The 20,132-nt window shown below is 36.6% G+C and overlaps 2 protein-coding genes across 2 annotated transcripts in view; one reads left to right on the forward strand and one right to left on the reverse strand.

Annotated features, from left to right (window-relative positions):
* The first annotated feature begins 1,204 nt into the window (after nt 1-1,204).
* Nucleotides 1,205-18,291, forward strand: LOC109106124 (nucleolar GTP-binding protein 2-like). The gene is made up of 16 exons (XM_042772822.1): nt 1,205-1,400; nt 2,689-2,773; nt 2,929-3,023; nt 3,232-3,371; nt 5,964-6,148; nt 6,303-6,369; nt 6,472-6,630; nt 10,156-10,269; nt 10,974-11,102; nt 12,620-12,724; nt 12,817-12,975; nt 13,297-13,404; nt 13,747-14,222; nt 14,571-14,650; nt 17,631-17,707; nt 17,827-18,291. Exons 1-16 carry the CDS (start codon nt 1,337-1,339, stop codon nt 17,959-17,961), a joined length of 2,178 nt encoding a protein of 725 aa, XP_042628756.1. The 5' UTR covers nt 1,205-1,336; the 3' UTR covers nt 17,962-18,291.
* Nucleotides 18,292-20,132, reverse strand: part of LOC109106125 (axonemal dynein light intermediate polypeptide 1-like) — a 2,389-nt gene continuing 548 nt past the window's right edge. The window contains exons 3-6 of the mRNA XM_042772823.1: nt 19,594-19,763; nt 19,332-19,510; nt 18,490-18,654; nt 18,292-18,414 (exon numbers count right to left, since the gene is read on the reverse strand). Of these exons, the coding sequence (XP_042628757.1) occupies nt 18,373-18,414; nt 18,490-18,654; nt 19,332-19,510; nt 19,594-19,763 (556 nt within the window). The 3' untranslated portion in view covers nt 18,292-18,372. The remainder of the gene's footprint in view (nt 18,415-18,489; nt 18,655-19,331; nt 19,511-19,593; nt 19,764-20,132) is intronic.

Raw genomic sequence — 20,132 nt, forward strand, 5'->3', positions numbered from 1 at the left:
CTCTGATATTTTCCGAGATTCCAGTGATATGTCTATAGAATACTAGTATTATACAAGGTATGCCTGGTTCTCATTGACTGTGTGGGCCGCCCCAGAAGCCATTATCTACGCATTCCACACAGGCTCTGTGCAGGTTTTAAGTTTACACGATACACCGGCTGGCAACATAACATGTATTGTTGGTCCAAGCTGAAAACTGTTTAAATGCATCTGTGTAATGTTTGCTTTAATTCTGTTTTGACAGTATGGAAGTTTATAGTTCCTTTTTCCAATTTGTTTCCTTTAACTTGAGTGGAATGTAATCTTGTAGAGTAAAACATGTGCTGTAAGAAAACAGGTAAGTCATACATCTTGTTGTAAAGTCAAATTTAAGAGTTTAAACGGCTCTCTTTAATCAGTCTAAAAGCATAAGATAAAGTTTTGATTCAATGTAGCAAACAGACACTGGTTGAAGCTCAAAGACACGGGACAGGACAATGCATCTGAAGCAAAACTATCCCGGCATGCCCTCTTCTGGGTATGCAGAGCCCTGCATGAACTGTATGTGTGCATTATGAAGTCATTCTAAAATAAAATGCAAATAAGAGTTTTCCAAATTAAATATGTTTGTCCTGTTAATTAAACAATATGAGAGTGATAACTGTACTGATGCTGTGTTGGTCTAAGAAGACATATTTTAATTTAATTTTAATGCTTAGTCAAACAAATAGCTCAGGGTTACCAGCTTTGTGCTGCTTCAGACCCAGATGTATTGAACAAATAAAAATAAAATTAATAGACTTTAAAATGTAAAACATGTTAACTGGCGCGTGATATTTTTTAACAACATCAAGATTTTATGTTAGGCTAAATAATGAGGCAATGAGAATTTTTGTAACACTTTTTTTATTATTTCATTTAATGGTTCTGCTGTGTTATACAGGCATTTTTTTTTTAAATTACAAATATTCCATGTAGTTAATACATTTTTATAAGGTCATAAAATTTAATTCATAATTACTATAAAAGACGTTTAATGTTGTTTGGAACTGTTTTATTTCCTCGGTATATGTTAACCACCCATAGACCGGTTTATTACCTTGCGAACATTGACATAAATATGGCTAAATTAAATTGTGGCTTTGTAGATGCTCGTAATTTACTCTGATTTCGGTCTGATAAGCTATGGACAGCTTTGCTCAGAGAAAAAAAAACACCCGGGTAATTCGTCGCTTGAATGATGACGCATTTCCGGGTTTGTTAGTTTATTGTAACACGTGGAAATCTACAGTGGACTGAAACGCTGTTATATTTCATTATTTACAGTATTAGGACTGTCCCGGAGTAGTCGGTCACAATGGTCAAGCCAAAATTCAAGGGAAAAAGCTCCATAAATCCCTCAAACTCTAGCAGTAATCCCGGTAAGATTAAATAAACCGCTAACGTTAGATAGCTAAAGCATAGCCAACTCTTGTTGAGGAATATGAGACGTTCGTTAGTTATGTTTTCACCGTTGCCTGTTGTTAGAGCAACTTTATTCTATGTTTACAGGGTTACTCGTTGATTTCGTGTCAAGTCTTCAGGTGTCCTATCAGAGACTGGCACTTGTATTGTTAAGACTAATCATGTCTGTGTACCAAAGTGCCGTTTTTTTTTTTACATGATATTTATAAGTGTTCAAGAATAAATTAATTACAGAATCGTTCTAGATTAACGTTAACACCACAATGATTGAATGTTTTTCAGAAATGTTTAGAATCAGTGTCAGAAGTCATTTTTATTTTTAAGGGGTGATATTTGTTCTCTACAATTGACGTTTAAGGAGAATTTTTCGACATTATGAGAACATTATGCCAATTGCTTAAATTGAATTAGCATAAATTGTCGGTCTGAGCAATTATGGCTGTCACTTACAATACCTGTCACATTTTAAATATTCAAAGTATTTGTTTGTTTGTTGTCTTTTAGTGCCATTTTGATCCAGACCCTGATTCATTTCTTACACTGCTCACTAAAAAAGCAGTATTTCACGTTTAAATGTTTTGCATATTTTATTGATATGTGATCACATGACCTCAGAACAAGATCCGAAGTTAACGTGTATTGAATGTAAGGGTTATTTAACAACAAATGCTACAAATTGTACACTACTGTTCAAGTTTGGGGTCAGAAAGATTTTTATCTTATTCAGCTAGGACATCAAATTGATTGAAATTGACACATTTACAGTGTTACAAGAATTGTATTAAAAATAAATGCTGTTCTTTTGAACTTTCTCTTCATTAAGAATCCTGAAAAAAAAGAATCAACGTTTTCACAAACATATTAAACAGCCCAAGGGTTTTAAACGTTGGTAATAAAAAAAAAATGTTTTTTGAGCATCAAATCAGCATATTAAAATTTCTAAAAGATCCTTTTAAAATATATTCAAATAGAAAAGTTATTTTAAATTGCAATCACAATACTGTTTGACATTATAACTGATTTATTGTGTTATGATTAAATAAATGCAACCCAATTGATAACAATTGGTGAACATAAGAGACATCTTTTAAAACATTTTTTTTTCACCTCTATAATTTGTTAATCGTGGCCCTTGTGCTTTGATTTAACAATCTGTCACAGTTATGAAGTAAAGTTACTGTATTTTGCACTATATGTCCCTGTGTATAACATTGTTTGTCTCTTTTAACATTCTTTATCGCATAGACCGGGTCAAGGGAGCTGGAGGGAACAACATGAGGGACCGTGCCACCATCAAACGGTTGAATATGTACAGGCAGAAGCAGAGATGGTAACAATCAGACCTGTCATTTACAAAATTATAAATACAAAATCATAACAATTCAGAATAGAATCACAATGAGCTTTATTCACCAAGTGAGCACAAACAAACAATGAATTTTCTGGTTTCCAGTCGCTCTCTATCTTTCATTTATATGTCCACAGCAACAGTCGAGGTAAGGTGATCAAGCCCTTGCAGTACCAGAGCACAGTCGCTCCTGGAACTGTGGCCAGAGTTGAGCCCAACATCAAGTGGTTTGGTAAGAGCAATGGATTTTTTTTTTAATTGATCAGTCTTACTGTGTGTGATGGATTATTGAAGGGAATAAGTTTTTTATTGAGGGAACCAGCCATCGTTTCCAAGTAATATTACAGGCCCCTTATTCAGAGGTTCAAAATCCATATTGCATATAACTATGTTTGAATATGTGAATATTTCTTCTGTTTTCCCATATGCTTCCTTTGCAGCCAATACACGTGTTATCAAGCAGTCATCCTTACAGAAATTCCAGGAAGAGATGAACGCGGTAAAGAAAGATCCGTACCGAGTAGTGATGAGACAGACCAAGCTACCGATGTCCTTGCTGCATGACCGAATAAAAGCACATGTGAGTATGAACGCAAGTTACACATGCATGCTGTTTTTATACAAACTCCTGTTTTGTTTTGTTTGTTTGTTTTTGTCACCATGTGGTGTGATGTGAGAAGACAGGTAGGCTAATTGTTTGCATGCAGTTTGGTTTGCAGTGTTTCAGAGCAGGCATTGTGCATTGTGATGAGCTCAGTGAAATAAATCCATCCAAGTAACATCTAACATGAATCCTTAATTTATTTATAATTCACTTAAAACCAGAAATTATCAATAAAAAATTAAATTAAATCAGTTTTATATAATTTTATTCAAATATCATAATGTTAGAAACATGCTAGCATCTAACTTTGGGCTTCACATGAATATATTCTATTTTAGTGTTGTTAATATTTTGAAATTGCTTTTATTTTTAAATTTCCAATTTTCTTTTTAATAATTTTATTTTTTCCAGTTTTGTTATGTGCTTTTGTCATTTTTATGTTTTTTTTTTTTTTTTTATATAGTTCTCTTCAGCTTTAATCTATTATTATTTTAGTTTTAGTCATTTTAGCACATAAACTTATACTTATTTCAGGCAACACATTGTTTAAGGTTTTCATCTAATAAGATTTGTATTTTATTTTACCTCATTTCATCTCAATTACTGAAAATGAATAATAATACTTTTAGTTAATAAGGCATTAGATGTGCTTTTTTTTATGATACATCGTTTTTGTCAACGTAGATCATTCCAAAGTTACAAGAGTCAGAGTATGATACTGTGTGTTGTCATTTGATTAGAAAAAAATATAGCTTTATTAAAACAAAAATGTTTCTGACATTAAACTCCAAGGGGAAAATTGCTTGAATGGTCAGCTGCTCATTTCTGTAATTCCTTGCTCATGAATGAGAAAAGAGTTTTTCATAACACCTCTTGGCTAAACGTCTTGTAAGTTGTGGACTTTACGTAACACATGCGGCACTACAGTAAGAACAATTGTTGTGTCATGATAATGGTACAGTGATTTTATTAGTCTGATGGTGTAGTGAGGACATAGCCTGACCTGTGATAGAACATGCTCTTTGGCACCTAAGGGTCTGCTGTCTGCCAGTAGTAAAGAACAGAGCAAAAAATATGTGCTCAGAATAAAATGTAAGGTTTTGCTCTGTTCTTCATGTTCCGTCTGCAAATGTTGTTGATTTGCTTCAACATCTAAACTGTTCCATGTGTGAGCAAAACCTTTTAGGACTATGCATAATGAACGTCCCAATTTACTTTTGTTCCATGTCTCACGACTGTGACACAATCACTAGGTTTTGTTTTGTTTTGTTTTTTTGTAGGGAGCTGGCAAAACTGTGTCAGTTATTGATTTTCATCCTCTATTTTTGATTTGTGATGTTTTAGCCTCTCCTTCAGCATGTGCCATAATGGCCATTGTTTGCGCACATTTTTTTCTCTTTCTCAGAAATATTTTGAACATGTTGTGATGTGGTGGTTAGCCTCAAATCAGGTTGTTTTTTATCATCCACGCCAATTGTTCCGAAGAAATGCAGTTTTACCAGAAGTAGAATTTCTTACGAGAAATGTTACTGGCTTTGACAAGATCTGTAAATTGCTTGTTTTATTCCATCCTCTATTGCAACAGTGGTATGGCTTCCCTTTTAGGTCATTATAGATTGCTTTTGTATGATTTTATCTTAAGACATATTTTTTTCTGTAGCAACTCTATTAAAATTAGCTGTCTTTTTGTTAAAGTATATGTTCTATATACACTAGCATTCAAAAGTTCAGAGTTGTTTTTTAAAATGTATTTTTTAAAGAAATGTCTTAATGCTCGTAAGGCTATTTATTTAATTATTTAATCACAAATTCAGTAAAAACTCTAAACTTTAATGCATCTTTGATGAATGTAAGTATTAATTTCTTTAAAAACAAAAACTGACCACAAGCTTTGGAACAGTACTGTATATAACATTCTATATATTTAAAAGAATGCATGAAAGCTGCATCTGTATTTAGTTTGAGAACTGCAGATTTCCATCTGATTTTTTTGGAAAGTATCTAAACGGCCAGATCGGATTTAAAGTTTTCCATGTTCAGGATTCAACAGTGTGCAGTGCTTTCTGGAGCTGTGGCCAGCTACACTAATTTACCCTCTTTAAGTGAAATATGTCACTTAGCATCGTGTTTAGGCTTAAATCTTTACTATAGTTGATAAAGTGCAGGCTACACTGTCTTAACAAACTGATTTCACCATTTCATCACACAGAATGTCAATCCTCAAGATAAGATAAGGAAACAAAATAGATTTATGTGCAATGTGAATAAAACCATATTCGTATATGCTTTATAGCAGAAATCATGTTGTTTTGTGTGGCACAAAATTTTTTTGACACACTCTTCTAAGCTGTAGAATGTGCAGATGAGTACGCTCTGCTCCTCCTTAAATCACTGGGGCTTCTTTCCTATTAATAATAGTAGCACAGAGAGCTGTCAAATTGCTTGCAAGAGCTGAAATATCAGATGCTTCATCAAAGACATTCCAAAAGTTATGAAGATTATGATGAAGACGATAAAACAGTTTTCATGAAATCTGTTTGTCAAATGGTATTCTGCTGGTATTTGTAGAACTCCAAGGTGCACATTCTGGACACAGAGACGTTTGAAACCACGTTTGGGCCAAAGGCACAAAGAAAGAGGCCCGTCTTGTCTGTGGGAGAGCTGAAGGACTTTGCTGAACAGGCAGAGGTCTCTGCTCAGAGCTACAGTGCTGACAAAGACCGTGATTTGGTGTCTGAGGACAGCGGTGTCAAGTGAGTAAATGACTTCTAGAGATTATAAAAATATGTAGTTCTGTACTTACTACAGGAACAAACTATAGCCTTGTTTTTCTAGCAAACATGGCTCATATATCATGACATGACTAAATAAATGATTTAAAGTTGTTTCATTTTCCCTTCACTTCAGGGAAGAGGCTCGGGAGGAAATCTTTAAGAAAGGGCAGTCAAAGAGGATATGGGGCGAGCTCTATAAGGTAGCTATTACCATCTCCCAACACCATTAAAAGTTATAGGGAAAAAAAACCCATAGCACTGCTCAGTGACGTCATATCCTAACATGAACAATGTTTTGTGAAGTGATCGACTCTTCAGACGTCGTTATCCAGGTGCTAGATGCTCGGGACCCCATGGGCACTCGTTCCCAGAGCATTGAGTCCTACCTGAAAAAAGAGAAATCTTGGAAACACCTCATCTTTGTGCTCAATAAGTGTGACCTCATTCCCACATGGGTTACGGTGAGAAATGAAAGTGGAATACTCCAGTATCAGTTCCAAAATCCGTTGAGCTGCCTATGTAGGTGGTATTTTAAGGTGACATAGGCAACATTCTAACACCAGCCACTGTTAATCCATTTATGAATCCATTTATCAGAAATCTTGATGATAAATCTTATTATTTAAGTAGCATGAAATATTGATATACAATCCTGTCTGATTTAAAAAAAAAAGAGACTATTTTACCCAATATATATATGTGTCCTATGCATTTATATGCATTAGAGTGTCATGTTGTTATCTTAGCAAAATGCTAACACAAGTCTGTTGAAATCCTGTTGCAGTTGGTGGAAAATATGTCAGAAATCTTATAATATACATATACATATTCATTCAGTAGAGAAAAGTGTTGATAAAATATGAGAGTTACGATTTGCACCATGTGACAACTGCAAAATCACTGAGGTGCTGTTTAGGCTTTGATACTGTTGCTATAGAAATGCATAATTCCAAGTCTGAGGACATGAATTGCTCTGAGTAGAATGTCATGTGAGTATCGTGTTCTAAGTTTAACAAGTTCCTGTGTAGAGTTATCCAAAATGGTAACTTTTGTTGTTCCAGAACAGTTAGGATGTATGGAACCACCTATTTAGGCAGTAGACAGCAAGGCTGCTCACTAGGTTTCTGGAAAAAGGCCACTGTCTGCAGTGTGTCCTGTCATACATTCAATTCTACCGTTTCTGGAGTTTGTTTCACTGACAGACAGGCATGTTTATCTTGGCTTGTTTAAAATGTGTAATAGTTAACCAGTTAAAGGCTCCTTCTCTGACAGTTATTTTTCCGTCTTTCAAATCTGTAATTCTTGTTTGTAATTCATGTTATTGGTGATTCTGAAATGCAACAACTAAGAATGAGGGAGTTATACCAGCTGTTTATAAGCTGCAGGCCTTTGCATTCAAGCCAACAAAGCATTTGCCTACCTCCTTCAGATTTATGACTGAGGTCTTTTGTAAACCTAACAGGAAAATGATTGGGAAACCCATTCATTTTGTTGTTGAAACGGAATCACTTATCATTCTGCGGTGATTTTTGTTAGCTTGTGCCCTTGTGTTTTTTTTTTTTTTTAATCTGTTCTCTCTTATCAAAAACAATTTCATAGCTCACTTCTAGAATCTAGACCGAGGTAGAAATTTAGCACGTACGTCCAGATTTGATTCTAAATTCCATGGTTTTCTTCCTATATCAAAAGTGAGGATCAGATTGAGATTTCTTAAGGTACAAACTGAGATGAAAATGATATGTGTATTCCATCAGAAGACCATATGTAAAAAAAAAAAAAAAATTGCTCACATACCAATAATTACAAACCCGATTCCAAGAAAGTTGAGACACTGTACAAATTGTAAATAAAAACAGAATGCAGTGATGTGGAAGTTTCAAATTTCAATATTTTATTCAGAATACAACATAGATGACATATCAAATGTTTAAACTGAGAAAATGTATCATTTTAAGGGAAAAATAAGTTGATTTTAAATTTCATGGCATCAACACATCTCAAAAAAGTTGGGACAAGGCCATGTTTACCACTGTGTGGCATCCCCTCTTCTTTTTATAACAGTCTGCAAACGTCTGGGGGACTGAGGAGACAAGTTGCTCAAGTTTAGGAATAGGAATGTTGTCCCATTCTTGTCTAATACAGGCTTCTATTTGCTCAACTGTCTTAGGTCTTCTTTGTCACATGTTCCTCTTTATGATGCGCCAAATGTTTTCTATGGGTGAAAGATCTGTACTGCGGGCTGGCCATTTCAGTACCCGGATCCTTCTTCTACACAGCCATGATGTTGTAATTGATTCAGTATGTGGTCTGGCATTGTCATGTTGGAAAATGCAAGGTCTTTCCTGAAAGAGACGACATCTGGATGGGAGCATATGTTGTTCTAGAACTTGGATATACCTTTCAGCATTGATGGTGCCTTTCCAGATGTGTAAGCTGCCCATGCCACACGCACTCATGCAACCCCATACCACCAGAGATGCAGCCTTCTGAACTGAGCGCTGATAACAACTTGGGTTGTCCTTGTCCTCTTTAGTCCGGATGACATGGCGTCCCAGTTTTCCAAAAAGAACTTCAAATTTTGACCACAGAACAGTTTTCCACTTTGCCACAGTCCATTTTAAATGAGCCTTGGCCCAGAGAAAATGCGCTTCTGGATCATGTTTAGATATGGCTTCTTTTTTGACCTATAGAGTTTTAGCCGGCAACGGCGAATGGTACGGTGAAAAGTATTCCTGAGCCTATGTTGTGATTTCCATCACAGTAGCATTCCTGTATGTGATGCAGTGCCGTCTAAGGGCCCGAAGATCACGGGCATCCAGTATGGTTTTCCGACCTTGACCCTTACGCACAGAGATTGTCCCAGATTCTCTGAATCTTTGGATGATATTATGCACTGTAGATGATGATAACTTCAAACTCTTTGCAATTTTTCTCTGAGAAACTCCTTTCTGATATTGCTCCACTATTTTTCGCCGCAGCATTGGGGGAATTGGTGATCCTCTCCCCATCTTGACTTCTGAGAGACACTGCCACTCTGAGAGGCTCTTTTTATACCCAATCATGTTGCCAATTGACCTAATAAGTTGCAAATTGGTCCTCCAGCTGTTCCTTATATGTACATTTAACTTTTCCGGCCACTTATTGCTACCTGTCCCAACTTTTTTGGAATGTGTAGCTCTCATGAAATCCAAAATGATACAGTATTTGGCATGACATTTCAAAATGTCTCACTTTCAACATTTGATATGTTATCTATATTCTATTGTGAATAAAATATAAGTTTATGAGATTTGTAAATTATTCCATTCCTTTTTTACTCACAATTTGTACAGTGTCCCAACATTTTTGGAATCGAGTTTGTAAAATAATTCAACATCAGTTCTGAAAAGTATGAAAGATAAATAGGCACATTATGCCCACTCTCATGTTATACTCACCCTCATGTTGTTCTGAACCTGTATGAATTTCGTTCTTCGGTTAAACAAAAAAGAAGACATTTTGAAGAAAGTTGGTAAACAAGCTGTTGATGGCCCCAATTATCTTCCATAGTATTTTTCCCCATGCTAAGGAAGTCATTGGCAAAGTTATTGCAAAGGTGGCACAATACCACACTTGAATTCATTGAGCTCTTTCGATTGACCCATTTTTTCCACAAATGTTTGTAAATACACCTGTAGTAATAGAAACAATTGAATTCAATAACTAAGAGATGCATCCCAAAACATTTTTGTCTATATAGTGGTAGGTATTATACAGTATAAAGGTATTATATAATACTTATATGTTTATATGTTCACAGTGCTTTTGAATTTATGATGAAATATGGTTTATAAAGAGGGATGCTTTTAGGAGTTTTTTTTTTTTTTGCATTCAGGCATTTTATAAATCATTCATAGGAACATTAATGAATACTGTTGTTCATTCACATTTAGGATCATTCTATGTGTGTTATTTAATTCTTGCTTATTCTTGTGTCTGTGTTGTAGAAACGCTGGGTTGCAGTTCTTTCTCAGGAATACCCCACTTTGGCCTTTCATGCCAGCCTTACCAACTCCTTCGGCAAGGGCTCCCTTATCCAGCTCCTGCGGCAGTTTGGCAAGGTGAGGCTTTAAACATTTACAGCATTTTTTTAATGCTCATACACATTATCGTGCCTTCGAAACCGGGGGGCAACAGGTTTTAAACACACAACAGTTTCGATCCACATCTACTCAAGCTGCAGTTTTAGGACAAGGTCGGTTTGTTTTTAGTACGGAATGGCCACAGATGTAGAAAACAGTGGTTTGGTTGGGTACCAGATGCACCCCACCCTCCCATGCTATTGGGCTCCTGTCCTGTCTTCACATCTGCCTCATAGCTATTTTTGGGAGCACAGCCGTAAACAAAAAATTGGAAATACTAAAAAGGAGAGTGGGCTTACATAACATAAATTTCGTTGAGAGCTATATGACAGGACAATCTTTTAAGAGTTAGAAAACAGCAGTGCAAAAATATCCCGGTTGCTATGCGTGCAAAATAAATCTGCAGGTGTAATGACATTTAAGAGGCCTTTGTAGGTTGTGTATGAAGTCTTTATTTCTTGGGCCCCCTTTTTAAATGTGTATAATAAAATGTGAGAGGGAATGTGTTCAAATTATTGGGAGAAGGGTTGATCCAACATGATCTTCTTTTCCTGACCTCGATATCATGAAACCGACGTTAAATCAGAGGACTTGACAGTATGTGTGTATTTCTTCTATTTAATTACCTCTTTTCAAAATGATGTTTGCCTAGTATTAACATGTCCATATTGATTTTTGCTCAGCTCCACTCAGACAAAAAGCAGATCAGTGTTGGCTTCATTGGTTACCCCAATGTTGGAAAGAGCTCTGTTATCAATACCCTGCGCTCCAAAAAAGTCTGTAACGTGGCACCCCTTGCTGGTGAGACAAAGGTAAGACCTCAGAAGCTTTTTCTTTCCATCTCAGGGATGTGGTTTTAACATATCTATATGGATTTCTGTGTTTTCCTTCCTAAAAGGTAGGATCCATGTGAATTCTGAGGAAAACATTTTAGAAGAACAAATTATGCATTTTGTAGTTGTAATTATACTATATAAAATTATTTTACAGTAGAATAATATTGCAACAGTAATATATTTCTTTATTGATTTTTTTTCATGTCCATAATTAACTAATAAAGTAATTTGATATAATTACAATAAATACAATTATTATTATTGTTTTATAGTCATATTGAATGAGAAAAGCAGGTTTTTCATTAGCCAATCACATACCTTTATCTCTGTTTGGGCCAATCTTTTTATTTTGTTTTAAAGGCATAGTTTACCCAAAAATGAAGTCTGTGATCAGTTTGCTTACTCTAATGCCAATCCCAAACCTGAGGGACATTTTTTTTTCTCCCTAAGGACACAAAAGGAGAATTTTAGCACAATGTTCATGCTGCTATTTACCATACAGCGTAAATGAATGTTGACAAAAGCTGTGAACCAGGGGTCAAAAATGACAAAAAAAACACTTAATAATAACCCATTACACTGTTTTTCAAGTCGTCTTCTTTTTAAGAGTTTTCATTTTTTAAGAGATGTTCCTATAACCTTGTGTTCGTCATGTACTGATCATGAACATCAGACGATTTAGGGATTCTTCTTGTAAATGACATTAAATGATTCAGATTTTTTTTAGCGAATGTAAGGTTACCTGCCAGCTCCTGACATGTGGTAACATTTTGGATGGCTTAAGTTTTCACAATTTTGGTTTTGGCTGCAACATTTGTGTATTCACGTTTTTGTGTGAAATTACTTTTTTTATGTTGTCAAATTTTTCCTCTTATTTTACAAACATGGAACTGATAAATGGTTTTTCAGAGAGTGAGTGAAAGTGCAAGGCAAATGAAAAACATTACTGATGGAGGCCAGATTGAAATCGAATTCTAAACAAATCTTGTGTTTATGTTTTAAATGATAAATTGTATCATTTAAAATTTCCCATGTGTGCCCTGATTTGAGTGATTCTTCAATTAGTAGACGTTTTCTGTCTCCTATTTTCCTTTCTTTTTACAACAGTCTTTCTAGTTTGATTATGAGATAGATAGATAGGTTTGATTTGATTTTAATAGCTTAAAAAATTGTTGTGCTTCCTTATCTAGATTTTCCAATGTTAAAATGTTACACTTGCCTGAATCACTGTTTAGGCCTTTGGCCAGGCAGCAATATTCATAAACAATCTATTTAGTTTTATAAACTTAACAGTTAATTGACTGCTTGCTAACTTGTCGAAAGTTATTATAAATTGCGTATATTTAAATGCAGTTCGTTATATTGAAATGTTTTCAGTCTTGTGGTTTCTTAAATGGAGGTCATGGATGAATCTATGGACATTCTGTCAGATGGCTCAAGCTCAACCTTTATGCCATAACCAACTGTTTTCTTTCTTTCTTTCTTTCTGACAGGTATGGCAGTATATCACACTAATGAGACGCATTTTTCTCATCGACTGTCCTGGCGTTGTCTATCCCTCCGACGACAGTGAGACTGACATTGTGCTGAAGGGAGTGGTACGATGACTTTGACTCTCAAAGTCAGCCATTCATTCACATTTGGCAATCCCAGCAGCTTCATCCGCTCACTTTGTATCTGTTGCATTTAGGTTCAAGTGGAGAAGATCAGAAATCCAGAGGATCACATCGGAGGGGTACTGGAGAGGGCCAAAGCAGAGTACATCCAGAAGACATACCGCATTCCGTCCTGGAGCTCTGCCGAGGATTTCCTGGAAAAGCTTGCCTTTCGCACCGGAAAACTGCTCAAGGTCTGGCCTGATTGTGGAGTATCTGATAAAACGAACTGTCAGCTTGGTCCTCGCAGCACATTTGTTTATTCTTTCCTCTAGAGTGTCCGATTGAGATGTGACAGTTTGCTTACTTTAAGCTGGTGAAAAACAATTAGTTTTAAGTTTGGCTAGCCAATTTACAATACTCTAATGCCAAAACCACTAAGATTTAGTACAGAATCAGATATTTTAAAAAAAGGGAAGGTTGGATTTTTTTTAGTTCACATTTTTATCGCTGTCCAAACACTGTACATGTTGATGCTGTAATGAATGGTATTTTGTGTTGTTTCACTTATATAGGGTGGAGAGCCAGATCTGTCTACTGTGTCTAAAATGGTTTTGAATGATTGGCAGAGGGGACGCATCCCCTTTTTTGTGAAACCTCCAGGATGCGAGATGGATGAAGAGGTAAATGGACATTTGTTCTTAATATCCCACAAAGTTTAGTTTCTTTTAGCCAAAACAATTGCTCAGTCTTTGGAAATTTCAATTTAATATTCAAAAATGTTTTCCAAGATCATCACTGTTGAATGTTTTGCTAAAATTAGAGCTTTGTTGTTTTTAAAAACCTCAGAAGACATTGTTTCTATGTAACTTCCTTAATGCATATTGAATTACTTGGTACAAATCCTCTTTTAAGTCACTGTGGCCAACAAAATTACTTTAATTTTGCCTGTCTTTATACTGGCAGACCCTAATGCACTCTTAAACATTTATAGTCTTAAACTGACACTTGATCTTTCTACTCAGAACAAAGCACAACCGATGCTGGAAATGCCTGAGATGGAAACCAAGAAGGAAGGGTTGGGAAACAGACTTGAAGCTCAGGATATGGAGGGGGCCTCATCTAGCCAGCTGGAAGATCAAAAGCTGCTGAGACAAAAAAAAGAGGAGATGCAGAATATCTTCAGCAACGTCAAGCAGAACTTTGGCAAAATAAACGTCGCTCCGGAGTTCAGCGAGGAGGACCTTGTGCCTGTTGAGATACCTGACATACTGGATCCCTCCTGGTCAGAAGATGAGCAAGACGAGGAAAATGAGGAGGATGAGGAAAAAGTGGAAGAGCAGATTGGAGAACAACAGGAAGAAGAAACCTCTGTTTCCAGCTTACCAACCAAAGCAGAGAAGAGGAGCACACGTGAAGTGAATGAAGACATGGATGAGAAGATTGCCAAATTAAAACATTTTCTTGATCGTGCCAAGTCAAAGCACTTCTCCGCCATACGGTTTGTTTAAGCTCATATTAATAATAATAGTACATTTTATGTATAGGCACCTTTCAGGACACTCAAGGACACCTTACAGCATAGACTACAAGATCAATAATATACAAAGCAATACAAAACATAAACTACAAACAAAGAATTACTTCAGATTATAATCAATAAATTTATGATTTAAGTTTAAGGTAATGAGAAGGTTCTGTGAGGTTAAGGGGATAGTTCACCTAAAAATGAAAATTATTTATTTTTGGGTGAACTATCCCTTTAACTCTTACCTTGTTGCAGTGGCCTGTTTGACTGATTTTTGACTGTTTAGCTCATCTCTTGATATTATGTCTTGATGTTTTACAGAATTCCTAAAGCCCTTTCTGAGAAGGTGTTCAGTGAAACTATAGCAAAGCAGAATGGTGCAAAGAATGTGCAACAGAAAGGTACAACCAGCTAATGTCTCTGTTATGTATGGTAACCCTCGTTCCCTGATGGAGGGAACGAAGATGTGTGTCAAAGTTCTGACACTAGGGTCGCACTTGGGAGGCCAGGACATCCAGATGTAAATAGGCCAGTGTGCCATTTGCTCACTTGTTTTGTTCTGACCTGTTGCATCAGAATATGAGGAGGCAGAGAATTTGCATCTAAACAGGCTCTGATGCAAGATCTTAGCACATGGCCTTCGCAAATGGAAGGGCCAGAAATGCCAGGAGTGTGACTAGGGAAGGAGTATGGGAATGACTATCTGGTGACTGCTCTGTCATGTGGCAGACAACCAGAGCCGAGCAGGATCCACCAGCAGTCCTCCCGGCGGAAGTGGAGCTAGGCTGGTCAGCTGGTCCCTCCTCCCTGGGTCGCCCATCTCAGGTTTGCTACGAAGCCTTTCGTGGGTTTTTTAGCATCCTGAGGAAAGGATTGGCTGTGCCACATTGACTGGGTGCTCTTCAGGCTTGACTGCCGGCTCAGACTGTTGCAGGGCCTCAGCAGTTCTCGCAGGGGGCCATCCCAGGGGACAAACTGACATAGGCTATTGTTTGGGGGGTGAAGGGGTAGTTCTGCCGGATGAATTACCAGGGATATCTTTTTCCTCCAACCGCACGTGTTCTCCAGTAAGAGTTTCTGGGTGAGTTTGAGGCAGTAAGTGTTTAATGGCCTCTGTTTGTTTTTGATCGTGGAGAATTGCAGCGCAAATTCTTCAACAGTGTCACCAAAGAGACCAACCTGAGAAATAGTGGCGTTGAGAGAATGCATTTTCTCAGCATCCTGCTTCTCTGCCTGATTGAACCACAGGTGGCGCTCCTGGACCACTAATGTGGACATCGCCCTCCCCAGAGCCTGCACAGTGACCTTCGTAACCCAGAGGGCATAGTCAGTCTCCGAACACAGTTCCTGCATTCTCCAGGTTGGGACCACCCTTGCGCAGACCCTGGCCTGAATACCTGCAGGACAGCCATGGCATGCAGAGTGGACACAGCTTGTCCAGAAGCAGTATAAGCTCTCACCACAAAGGATGAGATAACTTATATGCTCTAGGCGGTAGTCTTGGATGGCTCTTTCACGCGGCGGCGTCTTATGCGCAAATGCACCGCAATCGCTCTCCACCCGGGGGTATATTTCCTTGTTGGACAGCTGTCAAAGATGGTGTGAACAGAGGAACCGGTGTATCGTGTTATAGCAGAAATGTGCCTTCCACGATTTCATCAACTCCTTGTGCACTTCTGGGAAGAAAGGAACTGGGGCAGAGTGCAGCTGAGTGTCACACTCGGTCATCAAAAACAAATCAACCAAGCGAGAGCACTCAGGGCAGGGTGGAGGAGTCCACACAAGTCTGATGCTCTCTGCTGCCCGGGTAAACACAGGTTCTCAAACTCACCCAGAAACTCTTACTGGAAAACACGTGCGGTTGGAGGAACAAGAGGTCCCTGGGAATTAATCCGGCAGAACTGTTCCTGCAACCTCTCCTTGCTCTCCTTCAGTGCACATCATCGAAGCGTCGTACCCAGAAGTAGAAGGGCCAGGATGGGAAGCAGCTGAGGTGACTCACAAACTTTATAAAAAATAAATAAAATTTAAAAAAGACACAAACACAATGTGCCGGTAGCCATGTCCTCACAAGAAGAACATAAACCATCCACAAAAGCTGCTTCAGTAAACACTGAGCACAGCAATCGTGCCTGTCAGAGAGCGAGATGAACAACCTGCAACCAGAAGGACACGGATGGAAAGGCATGTTGTAAACACACACAAATCCATCCATGAAGCTCTTTTAGAGAAATTGCACTTTTAAGAGGATATGTGCTTTCAAAGATTGCCGTTGAAGCACACAGGGGTAATCTCACTATACTTATCTGTGTGAGGGCAAGAAAGAAACCACTGCTTATTCTATAAATCCAACGACGAGGAGATTGAGGGGTCTCTTCCAAAGAGATGCTGCATTGGCTCCAAAAAACAGAACGAGTGAGCAAATGCCACACTAGCCTATTTTAACCCAGATGCCTAGGGCATGGCCAACTATGCAAATTTTGCTCGCCAGTTTCATTGGCCTTTTCTCAATGATGTCAGAGGTGTCTGGGCTCCCAGCTGTGACCCCTAGGTCGGAAGTCGGAAGTGACTGACTGAAAGGAAAACCAAAGTTAATGCCAAATGATTATGTATTAAAAGACATGGCCTCTAGAGCTGTGTATTTAATGTACAACAAAGCACTATTATTTACTTATTTGTTTTTCTTGTTATATAATGGATTTTTTAAAAAAATATTTGTAATCCTTCAAGTTTATTTAAAATAACTTAAATTGCAAAGCTAGTTTTCTGTTTTGCAATTTAAAAAAAAAAATATATATATATATATATATATATATATATATATATATATATATTTATAATTTATATTTAAATTTTATTATCAACATATTATCCTATTATTGACATCATCCTTCAAAAAAATAATTCTAATATGCTGGATCCTTCAAAAAAATAATTCTAATATGCTGATAAAATAAGTTTTTATTATTAATGTTGAAAACCGTTGTTCTGCTTTATTTTTGCATGAAAAATAATTATACATTTTAAGGAATATTTGATGATTTGAAGATTTAAAAGAACAGAATTTATTTGCAGTAGAAATCTTTTTAAGAGTCTTTCCTGACACTTTTGACTAATTTAATGCATCCTTTCTGAATTAAAGAATTTCTTTCAAGAACAACATATGTCTTTCAAAAAGAGTATATTCACAGTATTTAAATATTGACAATAATATTAAATGTTGATATTGACAGCAATATAAAAACAATTTAAAATAGGCTTGCAAATCCAGTTAAATTCACTAAATAATTCCACAGAATCTTTTCAGAGATGTGTCAGTGATTAGGGGTGTCATGCTTCAAATAAGTGAGTAATGACACTCATCCTGTTTTGGTTTTCCAGCTGTGAATGCGGGTAAAAAGAGGAAAGCTCTGGAAGATGAGGAGCCTGCACCGCCTACCAAACTCACATCTAAAGAGGTATGCACTGTTCTCCCAGCTCAATCTTCTTGATTCCTCAGACATCAGTCCAGACATCTCACATAAATTTGAGACCAAACTTATCTCCTTCTCTCTGTTGAACTTTTTCACCTCAACAGAAAAGAAGCCTGGAGCGTGCCCAGAGAGTGAAGAAAGTGGGGGTCCGTTATTATGAAACGCATAATGTCAAGAACAAGAATAAGAATAGAAAAATGCCCTTGGATGGCAAGAAAGCCAAACGAGCTAAGCGATAATACCTGGCCAGATACCCAGTCACATCAATCCCTCTTTCCAAGGTCAATTCAGTGGCTAGGTTAGAACATTTGGTGTGGAATCACGGTGATTTGTGAAAAAGTGAAGGTTTGGTTGATCTGTGATGCAGTCTTTCCAATGCACTTTATTCATACTGTGGCACCAGCCATCATCCTGAACATTATGACTACAACTAATACATTTCAGAGCTTTTAACTTAAGTCAGTGTCATGATTATGCAGTGTTGAAATGTGGATCATGTATCTGTGTGTCTGCATATGTTCTTTTTCTTTTATTTGGAGGGGAAAAAATGAATAAATACTCAGAACAGATGCTTTTATAAATGTTTTATTCAGTAAAACAAGGTCTGAGAGTTTGTGTATTATTATAGTGTTTTATTATTCTAAAAATATTTAAGCCTTATTCCTCAGGGTAATTATGCCCTCCAGCTGTGCCTAAAAAAAACATAAAATAAATGGAGTTTTAAAAAGTACTGTCAGAAATCATGATTCCGTTGATCTCTGCTTTACCTTGAGTTGCTGATTAGTTCGTTTGAGGAACTGGACCTCTTCGGCATGCTTCTTTTCCTCAATTTCCCGCCGTTCTGCTTCCCGTCTCTCAATGGCCTCACATTTAGCCTTCTGCTCGTTCAACAACCTCTCCAAATCTCGCTTCTCACTCTCTAACTCTAAAATCTACCAAGAGTTTGTATCTCAGCGAGCAGAAAATTTAAATTTAATGTGTGCTTGTCAGCTCTTACTTTAAAGATAATGACTTGCTTTCTTCTGCAGTACATGAAAGATATTTAGACATACAATTAAATTCAATTTTATTATAATGTTATTTTGGACCCACTGACTTTGATTGCATGAATAAAGCATGAATTGAAACAAATTCCATTGTAAGTTCAAAATATCTTTTGTTTGTATATGTAATAGTTTTTGTTTTCTGTTACAAGAGGAAGATAATCACATATAAACTTGTCTTAAGGTAACAAGTTGATATAACATGATTTATATATAGTATAATATTTTTATTTAATAGAAAATATGAGATAAGATACAAGTTATTGTAAGTAATTGTGTCACTGTATATGTTTAGTTTTGTAGCTTGCCTTGTAGTTTTAATAAGAAACTTTGTTGTTCAGAAAATATATTCTTTATGGTTACAAAATATAAATATATGTTACATTTTATATATATATATATATATATATATATATATATATATATATATATATATATATATATATATATATATATATAAATTGTTTAAAAAAAAATTATATTCATAATTTTTGAATTATTTTAAAATAAAAGTATAATGTAAAAAAAAAAAAAGAGTTGGAATAATGCTTTCAGTAATAATTTACCTTGTTCTCCATGTCAGCCATTCCATGTTCTGCTTGAAGTGCTTTCCTCATGCCAAAGGCCACACTGCTCTCATACAGTGTTTGATAGGCAGCGATGGTCATGCGAATCTCATCTCTTACTTGCAGCAGCAGGAGACCCCGCTCAGCGCAGTTAATGGTGACCTGTCTGATTAACTCATCTAAGAGATTTGAAAGAGGGAATGCCATGTAAATCTCAAGAGCTATTAATATGACACTTAATTTGCAATATGTCTATTTTTACCGAAGCACTGAGAGTAGAGCTCCCTGCGCACAGGGCAGATGCCCGTCTCTCTGGCCTGCCTTGCCTGCAAGCTTCTGTCCAGTTGTTCTTGCAAATGAATGACATCCATGCGTGTACACGGAGCGCTGGACACCGGCTGCACCCACAACTGGTTGTCCTCCATCCATTCCCTGCAACAACCATTTTTAAGATTGATATACTACCGTTGAAAAGTTTGGGGTCTGTTAAAGGATTTTTAACCCACCAAGGCTACATTTGATTAAAAATACAATATAAACTATATTGTAAAAGTAAAGTTTTATATTTTAATATTTTAAAATGTATTCCTGTGATGGCAAAGCTGAATTTTAGCAGCTCATTCAAATGGACTGATTTGTTGGTCAATAAACATTTTTTTAAACACTGCTTAATATTTGTGTTGAAGCCAGCGTTCAGAACAGCATATATTTTAATTAGATATTTTTATTTGTTAAAAATCTTACTGACTTACTGACAAACTTTTTAAAAGCAGTGTGTGACGTGATTAAACAAATATGCAA

Source organism: Cyprinus carpio, chromosome A16 (assembly GCF_018340385.1).
Source record: "Cyprinus carpio isolate SPL01 chromosome A16, ASM1834038v1, whole genome shotgun sequence".
NCBI classification, from domain to species: domain Eukaryota; kingdom Metazoa; phylum Chordata; class Actinopteri; order Cypriniformes; family Cyprinidae; genus Cyprinus; species Cyprinus carpio.

Excerpts from the sequence above, each read along its gene's own strand:
- LOC109106124 (XM_042772822.1), top strand. The coding sequence starts at position 1,337 with ATGGTCAAGCCAAAATTCAAGGGAAAAAGCTCCATAAATCCCTCAAAC. Across the intron at positions 6,631-10,155 it reads TCATTCCCACATGGGTTACG|AAACGCTGGGTTGCAGTTCT; the intron begins GTGAGAAATGAA and ends TCTGTGTTGTAG. Across the intron at positions 10,270-10,973 it reads TCCTGCGGCAGTTTGGCAAG|CTCCACTCAGACAAAAAGCA; the intron begins GTGAGGCTTTAA and ends ATTTTTGCTCAG.